Source organism: Ambystoma mexicanum, chromosome 1p (assembly GCF_040938575.1).
Source record: "Ambystoma mexicanum isolate Mex_15411 chromosome 1p, UKY_AmexF1_1, whole genome shotgun sequence".
Lineage (NCBI taxonomy): Eukaryota > Metazoa > Chordata > Amphibia > Caudata > Ambystomatidae > Ambystoma > Ambystoma mexicanum.
In genome coordinates, this window is record NC_090921.1 from 1,299,503,169 (window position 1) to 1,299,527,689 (window position 24,521).

The 24,521-nt window shown below is 49.8% G+C and overlaps 1 protein-coding gene across 2 annotated transcripts in view; it reads left to right on the top strand.

Annotated features, from left to right (window-relative positions):
* LOC138453200 (kinesin-like protein KIF18B) overlaps positions 1 to 24,521 on the top strand; it is a 430,482-nt gene that overhangs the window by 237,159 nt on the left and 168,802 nt on the right. For both annotated transcript variants that reach the window (XM_069605828.1, XM_069605836.1), the window contains exon 10: positions 17,362 to 17,521. In XM_069605828.1, coding sequence (XP_069461929.1) covers positions 17,362 to 17,521 — 160 coding nt within the window. The remainder of the gene's footprint in view (positions 1 to 17,361; positions 17,522 to 24,521) is intronic.

Here is a 24,521-nt window from a genome sequence, read left to right on the forward strand (position 1 = left end):
GAACTTTAATACTCACGTGCCATTACTCCTTTCCACATCTAACCCAGTGGGTATTCCGGCACCCTGCAGCCGCCCCGAACTTGTACCTGCAAAATAAAAAGACAGTTAGAGTGCATCGTGAAGCAGGCAACAAGCGCTTACTTACGTGCTTCCAGGCACTTCTATTCATCACACGGGCTCCATCTTCAACTCACTTCAGCCCGCCATCCGCCATCGCCGGAACCCTGCAAAACAAGAGACATCATTACTAAAGACTTTAAAGACATTAGAATTACTCGAAACTTACCGTTCGTGCAGTAAACGACGGACAGCAGTCCTCTGAAGTCAAGAGGCCTGCTCCCCTTATCCAGTGAAGAAACTGGTTACAGCACCCTGGCTCGAGGCAGATGGAGAGCACGGCGTTCACTTACCTAAGGTGAGAGCGTTAACCTTTGGGGTTCTACAGGAGAAGAGAAAGGGAAGAAGAGAGAGACATTCAATAACCCAGTTCATTAATCCCACATTTTCTATCTGCAGACATCTTACCCTTCGAGCCAGACATACAGTGCACAGAGGTCCAGCCCAAAGAGCCAGCCGTGTGTTACACATCACCTTTGAAGATATGGTATACGCCCAGTCAAGACCGGCGCCTCTACGGGAATCAGGTGAGCGTTACACAACGTTGCGAATTTGACTAGTGAGGACAGACCTTTGTATGTAGGTGAACCTGTCTACTTTGTTTGCTGTAATGTAGCATTTCCATGGTTACCCAGGGAGTGGCAGGGAACTTGTTACCAAGGGATTCTGTTACCCGGGGTATTCATTTCTAGTACTGTAGAAATTTCAAAGGCTTGTCCACGGTGGGACAAGAATGGTGACGCTTCAGCGCAAGTTCTAAGAGATGTACCTAAATCCTTTTGTGCCATTTTGGGGACAAATAATTAACTCTGAAGATATCAGGAGACTAGCGAGAGTACTGGAGAGGACCATCAACCGGACATCTGACATACCCTGTAATATGACTCTAGGACAGAAAGCAATACGGTTAGTAGCACTTCAGAACCAGATGGCATTAGATGTCATCCTGGCTGAACGTGGTGGAGTATGTAGATTGATGGGGTCCGCTTGCTGTGTTTTCGTACCAGATTCCTCCCCAACTATCTTCAAGGCAATACAGAATCTGCATGTCCTAAGTTCAGAAGTGCATGTTCCCGAGGGAAACTGGGATCTTATATCAGAATTATCTGTTATGTCCTCCTCCTCTTCCGAGGATAATAATATCTCCCCCCCCCCCTCCTCACCTGAAGAAATTTGTCAAGACTCCAATCCTTTCCTCCTTCCTCTTAAGAGTTTCTCGTTCTTTTTTTTTTTTTAATAAAGGTAAGGTCTACCTCGACAGGAAGCCACTGTGACCCAAGTCTTGGTAGTCCAGTGACTTCTCTTCCGAAGTAGCCAGAAAAACATTGTAGGGGAAAAAGCCTCTGGCAGAAAAAAACCCCAAAGGTAGGAAGGACGCGGATGGAATGACGTCGGTCTGCAAGGAGCGGATAAAATGCTGGAGAAGGAGGAAGGACTGCAAGTAAGATCCGATGGAATAACACTGCACCAGAATAAGAGAATCCCTAGACTGGAAGGTAGGGAAACCACCACTGTGGAAAGCACCAGAGAGGAAAAAATACGCCGGAGCGAGGAGCGCCAGGCGCAGAGCAAAGTAGGTAAGGGCTGAGCAATAAAGCAGACAAGGAGTGTATGCAAGTAAGGAGGGAAGAGAGGAAACAAGGAGGGGAAAAAATGGGAGGCAGGCGGCGGCAAGAGGGAACAAGAGAAAGCAGGTTGAAATGGAAGGATGAGCGGATCGCCGCAAAGGGAAATTCACACGGAGCCCTGGCAACAAGGAGAAAAAGCCAGGAAGTTGCAATGCGCCGAACGCTGAGTGCGGAGTGAATAAATGACCCTCGGCGGCGGCCATGTTGGAAAGAAACTAGAACGCTGAAAGGCGTTCACCCAAAAACGTAACGGCACATTCAATGGCGGGCAAGTCTCCACCTTCTCCATAGATGCCAATAACCCAGGTTTGTGACATCTTAGCGTTTGGTTCTGGGATTTCTTGCGATCTTGGGGATGGAAATTACTTTCAGTCTTGCTGATTATTTTAGGTATCCTGTTGTTTCTTTGTTGTTGTATACAATGTCTTCCTGGTATGTGTTCGATGTTAGGGGGATGTTGCGCACAAGCGATGGGTACTTTAGGACATAAAGTATATGCCCCAGACAAGAACTCCAATGGATATGTGCTGAAAGAAATCTTAGTAACTGATTTTATGGCAATTGATCTCTCCGATGGTGATTCAGGATGTATGGACATTGAGACATGGAATTACTTGTAAAGTGACTAGAAGTAGTTTAGCGCTTGGCTAAGGCTAAAAGGAGGGTTTGTCGAATGGGATATTATATCATGCCCCCTTTATTGTATATATTGGCCTCAGCCCAGTCGCTCTACGAAGAAATCCGCATTGCAAGGTTCTGACATTAAATCGATTTAGCCGCCATCTCAGGTTTATCCGCCATTTTGATTCTCACTCCAAAGTCACCCTGTGTTCTAAAATGGTGGACAGTGTTCTTCTGTTTGTAACATGGCCGTCTTGACCTCTGCATACAAGTTAATGCTTAAACTGCCCGTAGGCCAAATGTTAAGGTCATGTAAGGAGACCTTGTCCTTCGTTGACCTGTAGATCGAGGATTACTTGTGCCAACGATACTAATCCACGAGCATATGTTAAGCACAATGCTGTTTAAATACTGAATGTGAAGACTTGTTTGACTACATTGTATAAAATATGTACGAAGGCTTAATGTTGAATCCAAAGAGACACTGTTGCCATTGTGACCTATTTGTATATAAACTGGGAATAATACATATGCATATAGACCTACTCCTCCTTTGAATGCCTTGTCTGCCGACTCTCTCTCTCTCTCCTAGCCATTCCCTTACCATGGCTACTATCGGCTACCTGGTCAAATTTCCTCCTCCTTCTCTGAGTGGGCTGACCTCTCCTCCTCACTCCTGTCCTCAACCACTCAACTCCTCTTTCTTGGAGACTTCAATATCCACCTTGATGCCTCCTGTCCTCCCTCTGGACTCTTTCGCGACCTCTGCGACTCTCTCTCACTCTCTATTCTCCCGTCTGGGCCGACCCATTCTGCAGGGCACACTCTTGATGCTCTGATCTCTTCTGGCCTTCCCCTCTCTGTCCCTCTCTCCACTCCTCTCTCCTGGAGTGATCACTTTCTCCTATCCTCCCACCTCACCTTCCCTATCCCACAGGCAAAGCCACCCTCATCACTGCCACCCACGTTCGCGGTCATCCGACCCATGAAGCGCGTGTCAGTTGAGGCTTTCGCTTCCAACTTCTCGCCCCCCCCCCCCCCTTCCTCTTCGGCTTACTCCCACCCTGACACAGCCCTCTCCACTCTGCTATATCTGATACCCTTGAAATCCTTGCCCCTGTCATGAGAATCCGCCTGAAGCCCAAAGCCAAATGTAACTCCTGGTATGACTCGGATCTCGTCACCCTTAAACGCAAGTGCAGGGTGGCAGAGAGGAAATGGCGCGCTTCATGTTCATCCTCTGACAAACTGGCCTGCCGCCTGCTCCAAAGGCAATACCGGCTCTCCGTTCTCACTAAGAAGAGAGCCCTTATCCAAGCCCGCATCTCTGCGGCACCTAACAATTCGGCCGAACTCTGGAGCTGGCCAACCCTGCTGCAGTCTCCACCTCTCCTGTCCCCTCCCATGCCCTCTGCACGGCACTGGCCTCACTTCATTTCAAAAACTCAGGACATCCTGTCCTCACTCTCCTCCTATCACCTCCCCTCCTCTATTCCCTGCTCTCCCTCTGGCCCTTCTGCAGCCACCCCTCCTCCCTCCTTCTCTGCCTTTCCCCTTTTTTCTGCTGACGAGGTTTAGAGACAAGTCCGATCTATGAAAGTCTCGTCAAAACAGGTCCACCCCTGTTCCTCCAAAACTATCAAGGACCACATCGACTCCCTGGCGCCTGCCCTGGCTTACTTCTGCAATCACTCCTTCGCCTCTAGAGTCTTCCCATCCCCCTCAAGCTCTCCCTTGTGCACCCCCTTCTTAAACCCTCTTCCGACCCCTCCTGCCCAGCTATCGCCCAATCTCTATCCCTCCCTTCCTGGGCATGCTCCTGGAGAAACTGGCCATCTCCCAGCTTAATCTCCATGCTGAATCTGTTGGTAGTCTTCATGACAATCAGTCTGGCTTCAGAGCTGCCAGAAGCACGGAAACTGCTCTCCTGAACATCCGCGAGGACCTGCTCTCAAACCTTAACTCTAACACCCCTTGTGTTCTCATTTTGGTCGACCTCTCTTCTGCCTTTGACACTGTCAACCACACCATCCTGCTCAACCGTCTCCGTGATAACCTGGGTATCACTGGTCAGGCTCTGGTGTGGCTGACCTCCTTCCTCTCCAATCGACCCTCCCAGGTCCAACTGGGTTCCTTCCTCTCTGACATCTTTTTCTCTACCTGTTGTGTCCCCCAGGGATCTAACCTCTCCCCCTGGCTGTTCAACCAGTACCTGGCACTTCTTGCTCACCGCATCGCCGGTCTCTGTCCCAACTTCCAGTGCTATGCGGATGATACCCAGCTCATTTTCAGGCTACCCTCGGCCTCCTCTTCCCCTTCCCTCATCTCGACTGTCTTTCTGCTATCCAGGAATGGTGTGCCGCCAACGACCTCTGCCTTAATGCCAGTAAGACTGAGATTCTACTTATCGGCACACCCACTCCCTCCTTGCCTGCAGCTCTCTGGCCGGCCTCCCTTGGCCCTCTTCCTGCTCCTACTTGCAAGGCAAAAAACCTCGGGGTCATCTTCGACTCCACACTCTTTCTCTCCTCACATATCTGACGTCTCTAAAGTCACACTACCAGCTACACCTCCTCAGAGGTATCCTTCCTTTCCTCTCCTTACCCCAGAAGCTCACTGTCTCCAGAGCCCTGGTTCTCTCGAAGCTGGACTACTGTAACAACCTCTATCTAAATCTTCCTGCCTCTACTCTCCGCCCTTTGCAACTCATCCAGAACAGGACTGCGAGACTTGTCCTTGGCCTCAAGCCCAGGGACCGTATCTCTCCAGGACTGAAATCGCTACACTGGCTCCCAGTGGCCGCGAGGATTAAGTTCAAAACCCTCTGCATTGTCCACAAGGCCTTCTGGGGCCTTGGGCCAAAATACCTTCAACTCACTCTTCCTAAATATCTTCCTTCTGGAGCTCTTCGCTCATCCACCTCCAACTACCTCAGAGTCAGCCGCTTCTCCAAGCAACGAGCTGGAGGTAGATCTCCCTCTGGAACAGCCTTCCTGCCTCCCTGAAACTTGAGGAGAACCATCTCCGGTTCCGGAAGCACCTCAAAACCTTCCTCGTTGCCTCTGCTTTCTCTCCCTCTCTCCCCTGCTAAAATCACTGAACCTGCACTGAATCTGCAACTGGCCACTCACCGATCTCGGTCCTTGGCCTTGCCACTCTTCCCTGCACTACCTACCTGCACTACGGGACTGTCTCTGTATCCTACAGCCCCTTCTCCCGGCACTTACCTTGCACTTGCCACCAGCTGGCCCTATTATTTATCTTGTATTCTACTAACCATGTTCTGCACTCTCCTTGCACTTGCCACCAGCTGGCCCTATTACTTATTTTGTATTCTACTAACCATGTACTGCACTTCCCCTCTCCCCTTGCACTTTTCCCAGTCCCCCTACTCTTGCACTTGCGCGATCTGAATGACACCTGGCCTAGTAGGATCGTTGTCTGTTCTCCCCTTGTTCCCCCCCCCCCGCTGCCTCGTTGCGCCTTGAAGCACTTGTGTATAGGCGCGTTACAAATGCCATATCATATCATAGATGAATAAATTGGAAGTGAACGCGGCATGAACCCCTAGCCCTAGGAATGATTAACCTGTAGATGGGCTGGACATCATGTTAGAATTGTATAAAAGAGTGAATGTTCTGATGTACAGCCCCACTCACTTCTCACACCGAACGGACTGGTATTCGCTGTGATGAACTGAGGGCCTGATAGCTATCCGATACTTTGTTTCTTTGAAAACTGTTCAGTTGTAGAATAAAGATCTGTGTATCTTTGTAAACCCACGTTTGGTGTATTTCCTTTTGTGGTACTTAGCCTCGATATTTTCTTATTGCTTTAACATGTTGGTGCCTTTCAGGCTTGGATGAAGGATGGAGGTCTCGCAGCTGGTCTCGTCTCCTTTTGCCGCTCCTTGTCTCGGGTGAGGGGGGCTTTGGGAGCTGGCTCAAGTCACTGTAGCCTTAGAAGGATGCCTACAAAGTTCCAAGTGAATTTGCGCTTCGGTCAACAATGCACAGTGGTGCAGCACAGTTTTCCGGGTATTGGTGAATTGCAGGCCATGGAGATCACAGCTCTTCCAGGAACGGCGCAAAATGAAGCTAATCTTCGCACTGGTTAGGCCCACCAGTCAAAGGCAGGAAGTAGTGTTCTGATCTTCCCTTTCGCTTGGAGGTTGAGGTCAAGACAGCAGCGGTTACTATGCAGGCTCTGATGGTCGCAGGAAGTTGCTGATGGCGTCCTTCCTCCAGCTTCTTCAGAATCTTCTGTTCTAGTGGTCGACTGAGTGCCGGCTCCAGGACCAAAGAATGTATCCAGGAACACTGATTCCACCATTTAAGAGTGATGCACCATTCAAACTTGAGGGGCGGTTGTCTGGTGGGGACAGCCAGCCTCCAAATCTGAACTGGTTTCAGTCAGCCACACTGCAGGACAAAGACCAGGGAAGTTTCGGTCACCTCCCCCACTTCCTGTCCTGCCAGTCACTCAGACCTTTTCGCAGGCTTTCCTTAGGAAGCCCAGCAAAGACAAAGGAACCAGAAAATCCTTCCATACCCAGAATGGTGGTAGAAAAGATCCAAAAAGGACAAGTCATCTTGTTTAGGGCTTAGAAAAATACAGACACCAGATTCTTATGTCCCGTCCCCTTTCCTCCATACTGTATGGGCGTCCCTCGTGAAGGACGAGAGACGGAACCTTTTTTCACCAGAAAAATCATCTTCCCCTTTAAATTTAGAGGCGCGTGGGGGCGCTGCACTGGGAGCATGCGCTCGCCCGATTCCGCCCACCAGTGTCACTCCTCGGGTCCCCTGTTCTGCGTCGACTGGAACGGACCGAATTCTCCAGCGCTTCTGGATTTGGCTTCGGCCATGTAATACCACGCGCTCTTCCCCCGGATATTCTTCTAGCTTTATCTTTTTCTTTTCAATTAGGTACTGGATCCTCCGACACCACGCTTCACCCCAGAGCATTTCGACTTCAGCGGGCTTCAGCAGGTGTCCAGCCTGGAAGGGGCTCTGCCCTACACCAGACTCCCATGCCCTTTGCCTCCGCTGCCTTGGCCCCGACCACGGCTGGGAAGGTTGTTCCGCGTGCGATGCACCAACTCAACGTGCATTGAATAACAGGCTAGCTAGGCGGAGGGAGCTCTTCCAGAGCCTCCGGAGGACCTAAAGGACTTCGTCAAACATTGTTCGAGGCCGAAGGTAAGGCCTCCATTTACTATCGTACCCCGTAAGGCAACTCCTTCCCAAAGAAGTGCCCGGCAGGGAGGAACATTTTGGGTTCTAACACCAGCACACATTCCGAGGCTAGTCCAGCTACCGGCCTCATGGCCGAGGGGTGTCAAGATCCTTCCGGTGTCAGTGCTGTGGGACCGCAAGATTCTTTTACAGGGATTACTCCCGCGGGGCAACACCCTTGTACCGGCATCATGGCTGAGGGGGTGCATTCACGCTGCACTACCGGCAGTTCTGCCGAGGGCAATACGCCTTCAGGTCACGGCCTGAGGTGCGGGATAGGCCTTATGTTCCAACACCAAGCGTGTTGGGCAGGGCAGACTCCGGCGTGCCAGGCACTACGACTTTGGCATGCAGCTCGACAGAATGGCCGCCGTGCCAGAAAAGATGGCTGCTTGTCCGATACCCCCTCTGGCAGAGCGGATGGAGGAACGAGTCACAAGGTGGGACTGGTGTCAACCAGGTACGTGGCCTACAGTTTATCCATCAGCAGCACAGGGCATGTTCCTCCAGCAACCGTTGGCCACTCTGTCAGTGTCATCTGCCACCCCTTCAGCTTTTGAGGACAGTCTTCGAAAGGTTTCTATGGCTGATGCGGACCCCCCAGATGGGGGTTCATCCTCAGGGATGCCATCAGGGACATCCTCCCCCAGGTCACCCCACCGGCTCCCATAGTCATTCCTTCCATGGCTCCAGCGCCACAGGCACCGATGCAGCAGATTCAGGCTTCCCTGCCTCCCACACTTCAGGTGGTTCCAACGAGACTCCGCAGCAGCCACCAGCTCCGGTCTCCACACCACAGCCCACGGCGCCCAGCACTCCCCCCACCAGCTCCGGACCCTCCGAGAACACTGGTGGACACAAACGAGGAGGAGGACCCAGACACGGCATCTTCAGCCACGGCCTTCCACAAACACCTTGCAGATTTGGCAGAATATTTGCGCCTGCCTCAGCCCGAGGTAGAGCAGCCCGAGGAGGGAGTCTTGGCTGAAGTTCTCACCCTTGGACCCCCTACCAAGACGGGGATCCCAATGCAGAAAGACGTAATCACCCTGGCCAAGAAGGGGTTGCTTAAGCCGCACTCGGCCCAGCCTACCAACCAGCGCCTAGACGCCAAGTATAGGCAAATGGAGGGGGATACACTCTTGCTTTCGGCGCATCCTCAGCCGCACCCTTCCGTGATCGCTGCAGCGTCACTCGCATTCTAAGCCTCCGCCGTCCTCGGCCACCTTGTCCTCGACTCTGCTAGGCAAGGAGGAGAAGGTCTTGGAGGTGTACGGAATAAAGCTGTACTCCCAACGCCTCTTTGCACCTGCGTCAAGCCAATGCTTATGCCATGCTGGCGCCGTTAACTAAGGGCTCTGGCGGGAAATCGCAGGCTTCCTCCCGGAACGTCCGGCACAGAGCCAAGCACGCTTTGAGGCCTAGGAGAAGCCAAGCTGGTAGTGCAGGACATCATGGAGTCCACTGTGGCCCACATCGATACCTCTTGACGTGCCATCTGCATCGCCACGAACATGAGAAAGACGGGCTGGCTCTGGGCGACTAAGTTTAATCCTGATGTCCAGGAACGCATATTGGACTTTCCATTTGAGGGCAGTGACCTCTTCCACTCCACCACGGACGAAGCATTAGATAAACAAGAACAACAGCTCGCAAACCACATAGTCTTTATCAATTCTTACAAAGATCATGCCCAGGGCCTACACCCAGTCACAGCAGCTCTCTGACAAGGGACAGGTGTTTGACAGGTTCCTGGGCTTCTAAAAACGAAGGTGCAGGCAACTCAACCGTTCTCAGTCTACACCGGAGGAAACAACAAAAGGGGGGGGATTTTTCCAATCCCTCTCCTCCGCAGCAGCCTCAGAGGGTAAGAAATCATGACACGCCCCTTCTGGTCCACGTGTCTCTGGAGGGGGCAGGCTGACCTCCCGCGTGCAATTTTGGTACCAGAATTTCTCGGGCCTCTGGATCCTCTCTGTAGTCTCCATGGGGTACCACCTACTGATACCGTCCTCTCCTCCCTCCCTCCACTCCCACAGAATGGGACAACATCTCTGCTGGCGGAGATCTGGTCGCTCATCGAGAACCAGGCAGGGGAAGAAGTCCCACCCTCCCCGAAGGCTTGGGCTTCTATTCCAGGATTTTCGCCTTACAGAAGAACAGGCTGGCCTGAGAGTTGTGTTGGTCCTTTCCACCCTCAACCTCTCCCTCCCCCTATAAAAATTAATGATGGTTACGCCAGCTCTTCTTGCGGAAACACTGGACAGGGAAGACTAGATGTGCTCCCTGGATTTGAAGGACGCCTATCTACATGTCCCGATTTGGCAGCCCCATTGTTACTTACTACACATCAGGATCATGGGCTGTCATTTCCAATACAAGGTGCTACCCTTTGGCCTCAACTCGGAGGTGAGGGTATTTATCGGTTTTAGGAATATAGTGGCCTCCTAAGGGCTGAGGGCCATCGCGTCAACCCATACCTGGACGACTGGCTCGTCCGGGCCGCCTCTCCGGAAGCGGTCCACTATACCGCCTCGGCACCGATGGACATGCTCCACTACCTGTTGTCCACCATCAATTTCAAGAGGTCTCAGCTACAGCCCACGCAAACCTTGACCACCTTCTTGGGCCGCATCTGGGACACAAGCTCCATGAGTCTTTCCCTCGTAGGATAAGATTGCGGCCATCAGGAGAGCCACGGATCACTTCCTCTCCATAACAATCACCTCTGCCTGGTGGTACCAACACCTATTGGGTCTCATGGTAGCGGTCCTGCTGGCCGTACCCCACAAGAGGCTAAGTATGAGGAGGTTAGAGCTACACTTCGCAGCTCCATATTATCAGGAGAGGGGCTCCCAATCGGAGACTGTCAACATTCCTCCCTCTCTCTACTCGGACCTGCAGTGGTGGTCCGCAGACTTCAACCTGTGGCAGGACAAGCCCTTCCGGCAGCCGGCCCCTCAGGTCACAGTTACTACGGACTCTTCCCTAGAGGGATGGGGAGCCACCCTGGACAACCAGTGTCCAGCGGGCCTGGGCTCGACAAGATCAGGAGTCCCACATCAATTGGCTAGAATTGAAGGCCATCTAGCTGGCTCTCAAGGCCTTTCTCCCTCTCCCAAGGGCAAGGCATTCCTTATCCGGACAAGTACCAGATCCCATCCGCTGTTGCAACCTAGCAGTCAGCATGTGGGAAGGGGCTTGGGAGAACATGAGAACATCTACTTTGTTTGCCTCTCGGGACAACAGGAAATGCCAGCAAGTCACCTCCTGGCAGGGGCAGGGCTCCGGCTCCCTGGACGACACGTTCCAGATACAATGGAACGACATGACAGCATACACCTTCCCGTCCACACAGGCGATCTGCAGAATAAAGGAGTCTTGGGACCTCCGTATCATCTTGATAGCTCCATGGCAGCCGGCGAGACTGTGGTTCTCGGAGCTACTCAGCCTTTCGGACAGACCACCAATTCACCTACCGCTGGGCCCAGCTCCTCTCCTGGCCCAGAGGGGGGGGCAGGGTTCTCCACCCTGCTCCTCACAAACTAGCCCTCGCAGCATGCTTCCTGAGCAGGTCACGCTGAATCACGTGAGCCTCTCGCAGGCTAACCTAGAGATCATCCAGGGCTCTAGAAGCAAGGCTACTAGGAGCCAGTATAACAGTATATGGTATAGATTCGGCCATTGGGCTGACTCCATGGACAAACTCGGAGGAGGGTCTCTTCTCCTCCTCTAACAAAGTGGTCAAGAGACATCTGGCGGGCCTCCACAGGCTTTACCCGCCTATAAAGAAACTACACCCCATGTGGGACCTTAATGTTGTGTTGGGCGCCATGGCGCACAAACGGTTTGAGCCAATCGCGTCTGTGGACATGAGGCTGGTTACCATGAAGACAGCCCTTCTAGTGGGCCTCACCTCAGCTCGCAGAATCAACGAGATCCATGCTCTGGTCGCGTCAGAGCCATACACTCCCTTTCATAAGGACAAGATTGTCCTGCGAATGCACCCCACGTTCCTCGCCATGGTGACTTCCTCCTTCCATCTCAACGAGGAAATAGTCTTACCCACTTTCATTGCCGACCCCAAGGACGAACCTCAGAGGGTCTTGCACCGTCTGGACTTCAGACACACACTGAAGTACTACATGGACAGGACCAAGGACTTCTGGAAGTCGGACTCTGTTTTTGTCACTTTCGGGGGGGGTCAAGGGCAGGTTATCAGGCCTCCATAGCAAGGTGGATGGACGCTTCCATCAAGGATGCCTATGAGGGGCAGCACAAACAAGTGCCAGCTAACTTGCATGCCCATGCGGTCAGGGTCCACGCCACGGCATTCCAGAGGCATGTGTCGTGGCAGGTCATCAGCAGGGCGGCTACCTGGGCCACCCCTTCAGCTTTTTGTAAGTGCTACTGCCTTGACGCCGTTTCTAGGACAGACGCGATGTTCGGACAGGAGGTTCTAAGAAACCTGTTTTCTTAAGGAGGGTCTCCTCTCCACCCTGGGGCTATACTCGGTTGTCATCGCCCATACAGTATGGAGTAAAGGGGCATATGGACTAAGGGAATGTTAGTCACTGCAGTGACTAACTATTAATTTTTGCGTCAGTGGTGACCCTGGTGTCCCTTACCCCAGCTCGAAGACAGCCTGTGACAAAAGTCCACAAAAAGCTGTGCCAAACCGTACCCTGCCATCAGCTTAAACTGAGGACCTGCCGCAGTAACCAAGATGTTCCTGGAGTCGAGAAAAGGTACACATTGGATCCCCTTAGCACTCCACATAAGGTGGGGTGTGCTGATCTCGCAAAAGAAAATACAGGTTGGATAAAAAGTATCCCCCTACCTTTGAAAACATCTGTTAACCCAAAGAAAATGAAGTGAGAGTTATATGAACTCTCAGCAACACTGCACAGAAAGTGCTGTGTGCTGCAACAGTAAAAGGTAGATGCCTGAAAAGGTGGAGGAAAGCAGAACTCCAAAAGGAGGAAAAAAGGGTTTTCAGAATCGAAGTAAAAGGATTGTGGAAAAAGGTTCCCACCCAGGAGAACTAGTCCAAAATCCTGTGTTCCAGCAAAAAGTGATGGTGGAGAGAATTTCACCTAAAAAGGGAAATCTACTCGAACAATAAATGTTCAACATAAAGAGGGCTATTCAGGTTCTATATTGATGGAACAAATGATTTCAGAAATTGATGAAGACACAAAAATGACAAATGAAAGATTTCAAAGGTTTGTCTTAACAAAGTAAGGTATTTCTCAGATTGTGTATTTCCTGCACTCAAGTAAGGTTTTAATGACAAAAGGACATACTCACAGTTCCTTATTCCAGAAGCATAACAGCCTTTTATCTAAGCCCTTCCTTTTAATACATTTGTAAGTCATCAGCAAAGATTGTCTTGATAGTGATGTCACAAGTGGAATGTTGGTCTTGAAGACCTGCTTCGAATGGATTGTGTCCTCTCGTATTCCTCATCTTTGATATACAATATCCAGCTTCAGGGAAAAAAGAATTTCAGCATAGGGCGCTGTGCGTTGATGCAGTCGACTCAATGTCCCTCAAGTGCATCCGTCTCGAGGATGATGCATATATAGCACGTGCAGTGCCCGTTGACTTAAGTTCAGTTTTTCCAATTAAGTTTACGCTCCGAGAACTACGGCGCACTTTAGTATTTCCTTTGCAAAATATACTAAAAAGTATTTCTCTTCGTCACCGAAGACCGGGTTTAAAAAATGTCAAGAATGTGATGCCAAGATGTCGCTTACCGATCCACATCAAGTATGCTTGTGGTGTCTTTGTGTGGAGCACAAGACCGTTGCCTGTTCGAAATGTCAATCGATGACTGGAAAAGCTCTGAAGGTACTTAAGAGGAAATTGGCGGTAGGTAGATTCCCAAAGAAATCCCCATCGACTACCCCGTCGAAGAAACCTTCTGGCGAGGCGAGAGGTAACTACTCGAAGAAAGAAGGCAAAATGGTGCAGGTCAAGGAGTTGGTCCGACCACTCGTCTTTGAAGAGGCACAATAAGTCGCCTACTTCGACGTCAGACTCCTCTCCTGAGAGAGCTATATTCTGTCCCACTAAGGCCCCCACTCCTGCCAAATGTGAAGCATTCAGGCTAAAAATGCTCAAAATATTTAAATACAAGAAACCCTCGACAACCGCGCCTTCTAAAACTAGTAAGGAAAGGGCTTGAGCCAAATCTTGCACGCCCTTGAGTCCGGGACGAAGGCCAGCTCCACATCGAGAGCCGTCGAGGCCTCAACACAATGAGAAATCATCGAAGGATCCTTCGAGTAAGTCGAAAGACAAGTCGAGGTCGTCGACTACAGCTGCGCCATTGACGTCAGCTGGCCCATCGACACCAGTGGCGCCATCGAAACCTTTGGGGCCATCTAAGTCAAATGTCTTCATCGAAGACATCGACATCTCGAGCGTCAAGCTCAGCATTTTTGAAGCCTTTGATGCCTTTACCAGAGAAAATGTTCACTCCTTGGCCAAGAAAGGATTACTTTATGGGGACAATGAGCCATCTGAAAATGATGCGCCATTTGGTTTACAGTATGGCACATCAAATGTCCTTGTTAGTTTTATATCCGAGGAATCCAGGCTGAAGTACCTATATGAAAATTTGCAAACAGCCAGTGGAGTGGACACTTCACCAGAATTAGAATTTGGTAAGCCTGAGTCTGATGAACATGCAGATGCCTCATACCTTGAATGGAGCAGACCTGCCCTCCCCTTCGAGCAGGATGATCTTACAGACGTCCTAGATGAAGGTCCTCAAAAGGATCCCATTTTACCTTTCCACATTACTCTTCAGAAAAGGGTAAGTGCCAATCGGGAAACACCGGAGTGAAGTCATGCAGTAATTCAGAACTTGACAAGAAAATACTGCCCATCAAGTAGTGACCCAACTACGTATTGAAACACCCTATCACAGAAAGTCTAGTGGTTCAGGCAGCAACTGCAACCTCAGAACAAGCAGCCTATCCAACCATCCCACCAGATAGGCATGACAAAAGGGTAGATGCCTGGGCAAGAAAAGTATTTTCTGCGGGGAGCATATGGCCCTTATGTCTGCCAACTCCACGTGTGCCTTGGCAAAGTTTTCATACACTCTAAGGGCAGGAAATCATCGGTTTCTTGGCCATTGTAGGGATGGCAAGGAAGCCTTGTATGAGTCTCTTCGATTGGGACTGGATTCTGCTGATAGCATAAGAAGAGCCATGGCGGCAAGGACTCTAATTTGCAGATTTGCGTGGTTAAGGAAATCTGGATTTGCACCGGACGTGCATTCTAGACTCCTTAACGTGCCTTTTGATGGGTCTCATCTTTTTGGCAGCAAGGTTGACGAAAGCCTTGCGAAGCTGCAGATCTCAAAGGCCACTGCCAAATCGTTGGGTGCTGCTATTGGGCAGCCTCAGCCTTTTCACCCCAGTGAACAGTCTTGGAGGGGTAGGTCGTTTCGCTACTACTCCTCAGTTGGAAGAGCGAGAGGAATGGCTGGTCAAAGAGGCCAATGAAGATTCCCTCGTGGTGGACAAGGGAGAGGTGGAAAGTCTGCTCAAGCAGCGGTGTCTTTACCAACAGCCACTGTTTAAACTGCCTCAAAACCTCTCTGAGGTCTTGAGTAACACCCCCTCTGTGGGAGGCAGACTATCTCAGCATCTGAAAGAATGGCAAGACATTATTTTGGATGCTTGGGCATTAGAAACCATAGCCCAAGGTTACTGCATGCCCTTCTTTCAGAGACTTCAGAAACATCCATTGGGGAGCCATTCTTTGAGGGTTCCAGATCCATTCCTTGTGCAGGAAATGTTGACCCTGCTAGTGAAAGGTGCTATAGAACCAGTACCTGTAACGGAGAGGAACAAAGGATGGTATTCTAAAAATGTCCTAATCCCCAAAAAGGACAGAGGACTGAGACCCATCTTGGACTTCAGCTACTTGAACAAGTTCATCAGGAAGGACACATTCAAATGGTCTCACTTTCTCAAATCCTTCAGGCCCTCCAACTACAGGGTTGGATGGTGTCATTGGACCTTCAGAACGCTTACTTTCATGTGCCAATCCGTCTCAAGCACAGAAAGTACCTGAAGTTCGCCATTGGCGGTTCTCATTATCAGCTCTTAGTTCTGCTGTTTGGCCTGACTTCCGCCCCAATGGGTTTCACCAAACTGATGCCGGTGGTGGCAGGAAGTCTCAGAAGTGGGGGGATTGATGTCATCCCCTACCTAGACGATTGGCTGATTATGGCTCATTCCCCCGAAAAAGTCCTGGATCATCTCAACCTCACCTGCCACTCTCTCCACAGACTTGGCTTCTCCCTCAATTACAAGAAGGCCCACATGACACCATCTCAAAAGATCCATTTCAATGGCGCGGTACTGGATACATCTTTGGGAAAGAGCTTGCCACCTGAGGTGAAGGCTCAAAACATTTTGCAGATGGTTATCGCATTTCATATTTTAAGATGCCTTTGGTAATACAATTTCTGAAGAGACTCACTAATGTGTTATCTCCATCTCCTTTTCAGGTCCCCGTTTGGGACCTTAACATTTCTTATGTGTGCACCATTTCAACCACTACGTTCATGTCCCTTAAGGTTACCAACGCTTCGTCTGCTCTGAAAAGAGGTGTTCCTATTAAAAACATTTGTGAGGTGACTGTGGTCTACATTACACACTTTAAGAAGCATTACTGCCTTGATTCTTCCCTAAGTCAGGATGGAAGCTTTGGAAAAGCTGTCCTCCATTCTTTTCATGGAAACCATTGATAGCTAAATTCTTACTCCCTCCACCAAAACAAACACTGCTTTGGGAGTCTATCAAAGATGAGGAATGCGTGAGAGGACACAATCCATTCCAAGAACAAGTTACCGACCCCTGGTAACGTTCTTTCGACTGGATGTTCCTCCAATGTATTCCTCATTGCCCTCCCAGCTTATCCTGCAGTAGAATTTCCCATGCTTTTACAGCTTTTGCTCCTTCAGAGCCTTGTATGGTGAAACCTATGTTGATGCGGGTAGTTCTACTGGAGAATAGTACGAAAAAACAGAACTGAAGCCAACAGGAGCTGCACATGCTATATATGCCTTCGATGACATCCTCGAGACAGAGGCCCTTGAGGGACATCGAGTCGACTGCATCGATGCACAGCACCCTCTGCCAGAATGTTCTTTTTTCCCGAAGTAGCTGAAGCTGGATATTGTTTAGGAAAGATGAGGAATACGTGGGAGGAACATCCAGTCGAAAGAACGTTACCTGGGGTAAGTAACTTGCTCTTCTATTAAAGACTCGTTCCCATCTTCCTATCGCTACTTTGCCTTCTATATAAAGCACACAAATCTCTGGAAGATCCGTTGCTGGATAAGAACGTTGCTTACATGTAACAAGTTGTCTTCCAATACATCTTCCATTGATTACATGCAACCATTCCTTGTCCATATAGAGGACGACGTATGTATATGAAATCTGTGCTCTAGAACCTGAAGATGGCCTTTGGACGCAAGCTTGTCTCTCAGATAATCGCAGGCCATAATTGAAAAGATCCACACAGTGTGGGTGTGCCACAATCACTCCAAGCATATGATCTCACTAAAGGTGCCAAAAGGGGAAGAACTATAGTTGCAGGTAAGTAACTTGTTTTTAATGTGATTACTTTTCTGAACAGACTTTATAGCTGCCATGTCCTCCTCAATGGTATCCTTAATACAGTTTGCGTTCTCTGCTTTCTTTTCTGCACATCTAATGCTTCGTCAGGCTAGAGGAGCCCCCACAGGAAACAAAGAGTGACCAAGAAGCAGTTTGTGAGACCCTTGAGCAAGCAGGATCACGCGTGAGAGAATTCAATGCTCGAACATCTGCCCGAAGACGAGGCCACCAGCATGATAACTTTTCACCGGAAGAGAAGATTAAGCAGGTAGGAAGGCTGTGTGCCCTATGACGGTAAAGATTAGGTCCCGTGGCTCGGTTATATTTGAATGCTAGGAATGGAGAATGCTCTTTTTTAAGTGGACCTGTCTGTTTTAGTTGCTACTTTCTCTTCTCACTACTGTTTGGTCACCTGTTTTGCTCTTCTCCTGTGTGTGGATGCATAGGTACCATAGCTGCTAGGTAGTCTGGGAAAGGGCTAGAGGGGGCAGCTAGCGTGAGGGCAAAATATTTCCTCCTAGTATATTTCCTTCTGGCGCAGCAGGGGGGGCAGGGTCATCCACCCCGCGCCTCCAGAAGCTATCCCTCACAGCATGGTACCCGAGAAGGTAACGCTGCGGCACCTCAGCCTCTCACAGGCTAATCTGGATATCATGCATGGAGCCAGGCTATCTGGGCCCGGTATAAAAGCAAATGGACCAGATTCTGCCACTGGGCAGACTCCAAGGAAATGTACCCCCTGGCATGTACTTTGGACGACGTGCTCTCCTTTTCAGCACACCTCGCCCATTCTGGTGTGCAGGTGGACACCTGCTGTACATACTTCGCAGCCATTGGGGCTTAAAGGAACTTGGAGGAGGGGATCTTTTTCTCCTCCAATCCTATTGTCAAGAAACATTTGACGGGGCTCGCAAGGCTCTCACCGCACATCAAGAGGCCGCACCCCGTGTAGACCTTAACATAGTCTTGGGTCCCCGCACGCATAAACCGTTCGAGCCGATGGCATCCGCAGACATCAGGCGGGTCACCATCAAGACGGCCTTACTAGTCTGCCTCACCTCGGCTCATAGAGTCAGCGAAATCCAGGCACTGGTCGCCTCGGAACCATATACTACCTTTCACAGGGACAAAGTAGTCCTGCGGACACACCCGGCATTTCTGCCCAAGGTGCCGCCTGCTTTCCACTTGAACGAGGCAATAGTCCTTCCTACGTTCTTTACCGATCTCAAGGACGTGGCACAAAGAGTGCTTCACTGCCTGGATGTCAGGCGTGCTCTGAAATTCTACTTGGACAGAACCAAGGGCTTCTGCAAATCAGACACCCTGTTTGTCACCTTCGTAGGCTCAAGACCAGGCTAACAGGCCTCCAAGGCCTCCATATCCCACTGGATGGTCTCTGCCATCAAGGAAGCGTACGAGGGCCAGCACAAGCCGCTTCCGTCCAACATGCTCGCCCACGCAGTCAGGGCCAAGGCAACGGCCATCACATTCCAGCGCCATGCCCCTTGGCAAGTCATAAGCAGGGCGGCCACTTGGGCCACTCCCTCAGCTTTCTGCCAGCATTACTGTTTGGATGCCGGCTCTAGATCAGAAGCAGGGCCAGGGGGGCTTTTCCCCAATACCCCCATCCCCTCATGACCCTCTCCATATAATTTTAAATATTTTTTAACTAAGTAACTTCCAATGTATTTGTGTACTTTAAAATGAGAGGTTGGTCAAAATGTGACTATAATATTACGTGTTGCCTGCAGATTTAGGTTTCTTTCTATATAGTCATTCAAGATACACAGAGTAGCAATATTTGTGCCAAATATTAATCACCCAACTTTTTCTGCTGTCTTCAGAAGAAGGAAATCTGATCCCCTCTCAAACAACAAACGTAAACATCCAGAATGGTAATCTTAGCAGGTTGGCATAGATGTTTCTTTATGCAGCTTTCCTACCTACTTCAATGAGATCCTCACATAGTTGCTGACTTTTTTTAGTGCATCCTTTTTTAACCTCACTGAACTCACTTTGTTTTGCGGGCACTGGTGAGTCCTTAAGTGAGTGAAGGTGCCCCTTGTCTCTCGTTTAAGTCGGTGGTGGATCACTCCTACTTATGAACTGTGGTGCTGGGGGAACCACAGTTCCTTTCCTTTGATTTGTATGTGTGTTTTGCCCATACTGTGGGAAGTCTAGACAGGCTGGTGGCAGTGTTACCTTTTTTTTATTTCTCACCTTTTTTGTGAGCTCTCATGTGCACCTTTTATTTTCTGTCATACGTCAGTTTTTTGCTCACTAATAAAACTGAAGGTTGATGGCTGGAAGGCTTTGAATTCAACGCATTCTCTCCATTGCTCTGACGAAATGATGGACTGTCGTCCCATTTCGTACGTACCCGGCTTCTGCCCTGATGCAGTGCAAGATCTTCAAATAGCTGATTAGTATAGTCAATTCAGAATCTGTTCTGATTTTGTTTTTTAAAACACCAATGTCGCGCCTAATGCATTGCAAATAAAGTTCATCTAAAAAAAGTTTGTCTTGTGTATTAAACTAAGTAATATGTCGCTTTTTGCTCTGTTAATCTTCAGCTTGGCACAAAAAGAACATACCATAAACAGTTCCTTATCAATTAATGGCTAAGTGCCACATATATGTATTATACAAGAAAGATAGTCAAGGCTTTGATTAAGTGGTGCATTGACAGCTGGAATTCTGCTCCCCACTTGCTCCCGCACCGGGCATTGTGACATGACAATCCAGCTGTATTAACGGATTACAGAGCAGCAGTGTGTAAAGATTGTGTTCTGCTAAAGGTAACTGACATCTTCTGATGTATTAGTTACTTCTTTAATTAAGTTCTTGTGCATGCTATCAAGTACATAAAGTCAGGTACACTTAAGCTTAGGGCAACATGCACCGGCATCCTCTGTCTCAGGGGTCTACATCTCCAACTGACTCTCACAGAACACATTCATACATCAACATTCTCTCAGGCTGCATTCTCTGTCACTCACTCCAATATTCCAACCATTCAGCTCAGGATCCAGGCGAAGCTTAATCACTACATATCTCCCCACCTTAATAACAAGTAACACCTACCAGCAAAAGATACATACTCGCAAACGAACACCATCCAAAGCTTGTGCATCCTTTACCTCAAAACAGAAACACACTCCACACACCTTAACTCTAAGAGCGTCCTCACCCAGTGGGACATATACTTCTCCAAACACATGCCTTTCCCCTTTTCTCCCCAGTTAAGAGACACCATCAACTTAAACAAAGATACCCTTCTAATCTCCTCAACAACTTCAGGCCTACCAGCCCCTCTACATATTAGTCATCTCACAGCGTCAACATCACACCATTTACTCGCCTCCCTCACATCCACGCCAATATGCACAACTCACTGGCTGTGCACTCCACATATTCCTTAACCAGCTCGGGTATTCTGAATACCTGGATAAACACCTCAACCTCAGTGTCGCAATCCCACATGTGCACGTGTTCAAAGAACACCTTCGAGTGGATTGTGTCCTCCAACGTATTCCTCATCTTAGATGTATTCCAACCAGCTTTAGCTGCTTTGGAAAATAATTTCGACAGGGCGCCGTGTGTCGATGTCGTCAAGTCGATGGTCCGTCGAAGGCCTCTGTCGAGAGCGACGTCATCGGGTGTATAAGCAGCACGCGCTGCGCCTGTTGGCCTCAGTTCCGTTTTTCCCAGTACACGTTGCTTCGGAGATTCGGCGCGCCTCGAGTTCTGTGAAGAATAGCAAATTACTACAATATAGTGATATGTGCTCGCCATTGACGCCGACTACAACCCCGAGATCGGGTTTCAAGAAGTGCAAATTGTGCGGTTCAAAAATGTCTATCACAGACCCGCACCGAGAGTGTTTGTGGTGCCTCTGGGTGGGCCACGACATGGAGGCCTGTACGAAGTGTCAGGCGATGACGGGGAAGACTACAGGTAGGTCGTAAATCTGACCGTAAAGCCTCTAGCGTCGAGTCGAGGTCCCGTGAGGAGCAATCTCAATGCGAAAGGCATCGGTCCAGTTCCTGAAGCAATTCCCATTGCTCATTGTCTTCGACAAAAAATCGAAGACGACGCCACAGGTCCACCTCGTCCTCGGACGAATCCCCAAAAAGGATGAAATGCCCCACTAAACATTTGTCAACCGAAGAATGGGAAGCATTCAGTGTCAAAATTATGGTGATCGAAAAAGCGAAGCCTCGGTACGCGCCGCCTTCGGAAGCCGGCCGGGAGCGTCATCGCTCCGACACTCGCGCACCCTCGAGCCTGGATGATCGAAAGAGGAAGGATGTAGAACCTTCTAGGACGCCCAGCGAGAAAAGCCGCTCGAGTCGAGTCTACCGCTTGAGGTCACCAACGCCGTCCAAGACCAAACGCACCTCGAAGGGCAAGTCTTCGAAGAGTGCCTCGAAGCCGGCGCCGTTGACGACAGCTAATAAGTCAACGCCCTTGTCGACCCCGAAGCCCTCGGCGCCAAAGGCTCCAGGTCGACCAGGTCAGCCAGAAAAAGGGAATGAGAAGGCTACAAGACCTGTAATGCCTTCAGGACCCATTAATACTCCTCCACCTCTCCCAGAAAAGGTTTTCAAACCTCTTCCTAGGAAGGAATTTTTCAAGTCCCTGACCTCAATTTTTCAGGAACAGGAGAATTCTGATGAGGAGAATGTACCCTTTGGGCTGGAGTATGGCACCCCAAATGTCCCAGAATGTCTGATTTAAGAAGAAAGCAGGATGAGGGACCTGGTTGAATCACTACACAATGCAATTAGCATTAATACATCTCCTGAAAAAGACTTTGGCAGGCCAGAACCAGGAGAGCATGCCAGTCCATCATACCGTCAGCTAATGACAAAGGTGGTAGATTACTTAGGATGGACTAGACCACCAACCCAATTCATCTAAGATGATTTGACAGACATATTGGACCATGGTCCTGCGAAGACCCAATACTACCCTTTCATGTAGCCTTACAAAATAGGGTGGCCACAAATTGGGAGACTCCGGATTCTATTCCTCCAGTGAATAAATCCCTCAATTCAAAATTCCGCCCTGCCAGTAGCGACCCCGGCTATCTGTCTAAACATCCCACTCCCGAGAGTTTGGTCATACAGGCAGCCACAGCTTCTTACAAACTGGCGTACCCTTCTATCCCTCCGGACAGGGACGATAACATGTGGATTGCTGGGCACGGAAGGTATTTTCAGCTGGGAGTATGGTGTTAAAATCAGCCAACTCCACATGTGCCTTGGCAAAGTTTTCGTATGCTCTGTGGGAGTGCATTGCAATGGCGACGGAGCACATACCAGAAGTGGACGAAAGGGAAGGATTCCTAGCCATCATTGGAGATGGGAAGGTGGCCATGCAGGAATCCCTTCAATCTGGACTGGACACTGCAGATAGTGTGAGCAGGTCAATGGGCACTAGCACTGTAATGCGCAGATTTGCGTGGTTACGGAAGTCTGGTTTCACACCCGACGTACATAACCGCCTTCTGAACATGCCCTTTGACGGATCTCACCTTTTTGGCAGCAAGGGTGACGAGAGCCTTGAGAGGTTGCAGACCTCAAAAGCAGCTGCCAAGTCTTTCGGGGCGGCTATTAGGCAACCTCAACCTTTTTGTGTGCCAGGACAATCTTGGAGGGGATGATCCTATCGTTACTACTCCTCATATGGAAAGGCGAGAGGAATGGTCAGTCAAAGGGGCCAGAGAAAGGCCACTCGCGGTGGACGAGCAAAACGTGCAAAGCCAGCTCCAGCTGCAGCCTCTTTGCCATCAGCGGCTGCAGCAACCACCACAAATCCACTTTGAGGACTTGCATCACAAGACACCTGTGGGAGACAGGCTGTCACAGCATCTGCAAGAATGGCGAGCCATTACTTCAGATGTTTCAGCTCTAGAAATAATAACCCAAGGTTACTGCCTTCCTTTTCTGACGCAACCTCAAAACAATCCACCAGGGAGACACCCTTTGAAGTTTTTAGACCCGCTCCTACAGCAGGAAGTTGTAACCCTGCTGGAGAAAGGTGCTATAGAGCCAGTACCTGCAGCGGAGAGGAACAAGGGATGGTACTCCCCGTATTTTTTTGATTCCCCAAAAAGCTGATTCATCTCAAGCACAGAAAATACCTGAGGTTCGTAGTTAGTGACTCACACTATCAGTTTCAAGTCCTGCCATTCGAATTGACCTCTGCCCCAAGGGTCTTCACCAAACTGATGGTAGTGGTGGCAGCGCACCTCAGGAGAGGGGGGGGATTCATGTCTACCCCTACCTGGACGATTGGTTGATCAGAGCGCGTTCTGCCAAACAAGCACTGGATCATCTGAGAGTCACCTGCCACTTCCTCCACAGACTGGGCTTCTCCTTCAATTGCAAGAAGTCACAAATGACACCTTCTCAACAGCTCCAATTAATAGGAGCTGTATTAGACCCATCCTTGGGAAAGAGCTCGCCTCACAGGTCGAGGGCTCAAGACATTCTTCAGATGGTTTCCAGATTCCAAAATGCCCAAAATCTCCAGGCCTACGACTTCTTAAGGTTGCTCGGCCTCATGGCATCCTGCATTTTCCTTGTGCCAGAGGCACGCCTGAGGATGAGATCCCTTCAATGGGCTCTAAAGACTCAATGGTCCCAGTTCTTAGGTCAAATGACGGATCTTCTCCAGATTCCGAACAAAGTTTGGCAAGATCTTCTATGGTGGATTTGTACAGAGAATATCCTAAAAGGAGAACATTTTTGGCAACCATGACCGGAGATCACAGTGGTGAAGGACGCCTCACTCATGGGGTGGGGAGCTCATGCCAACGATCTGAAAATTGGCGGTCGCTGGTCTCCATCGGAGTCCAAACTACACATTAACCGTTTAGAGCTGAGCGCAATCGGACTAGCGCTGAAAGCTTTTCTGCCATCTGTCAACGGAAAAAATGTCCTAATAATGACTGACAACACAGTGGCTATGCATTATCTAAACAAAAGAGGTGGTGTATGGTCACTACCTATGTGCAGAGAGGCAATGCAACTCTGGTATTGGGCAATTCAGGAAGGAATCTGTACCGGCAGTTCATCTAGCCGGGGAGGAGAATAATGGCAGATTCTCCGAGCAGGCAGAGTACGTTGTCCCACGAATGGGAACTGGCTCAGGAAGTTGTTCAGGAGATCTTCGCCATTTGGGGAACCCCTCAAGTAGACCTGTTTGTGACCGGAGTCAACCGGAAGTGCGAAAGGTATTGCTCAAGGGAATTTCCCCCG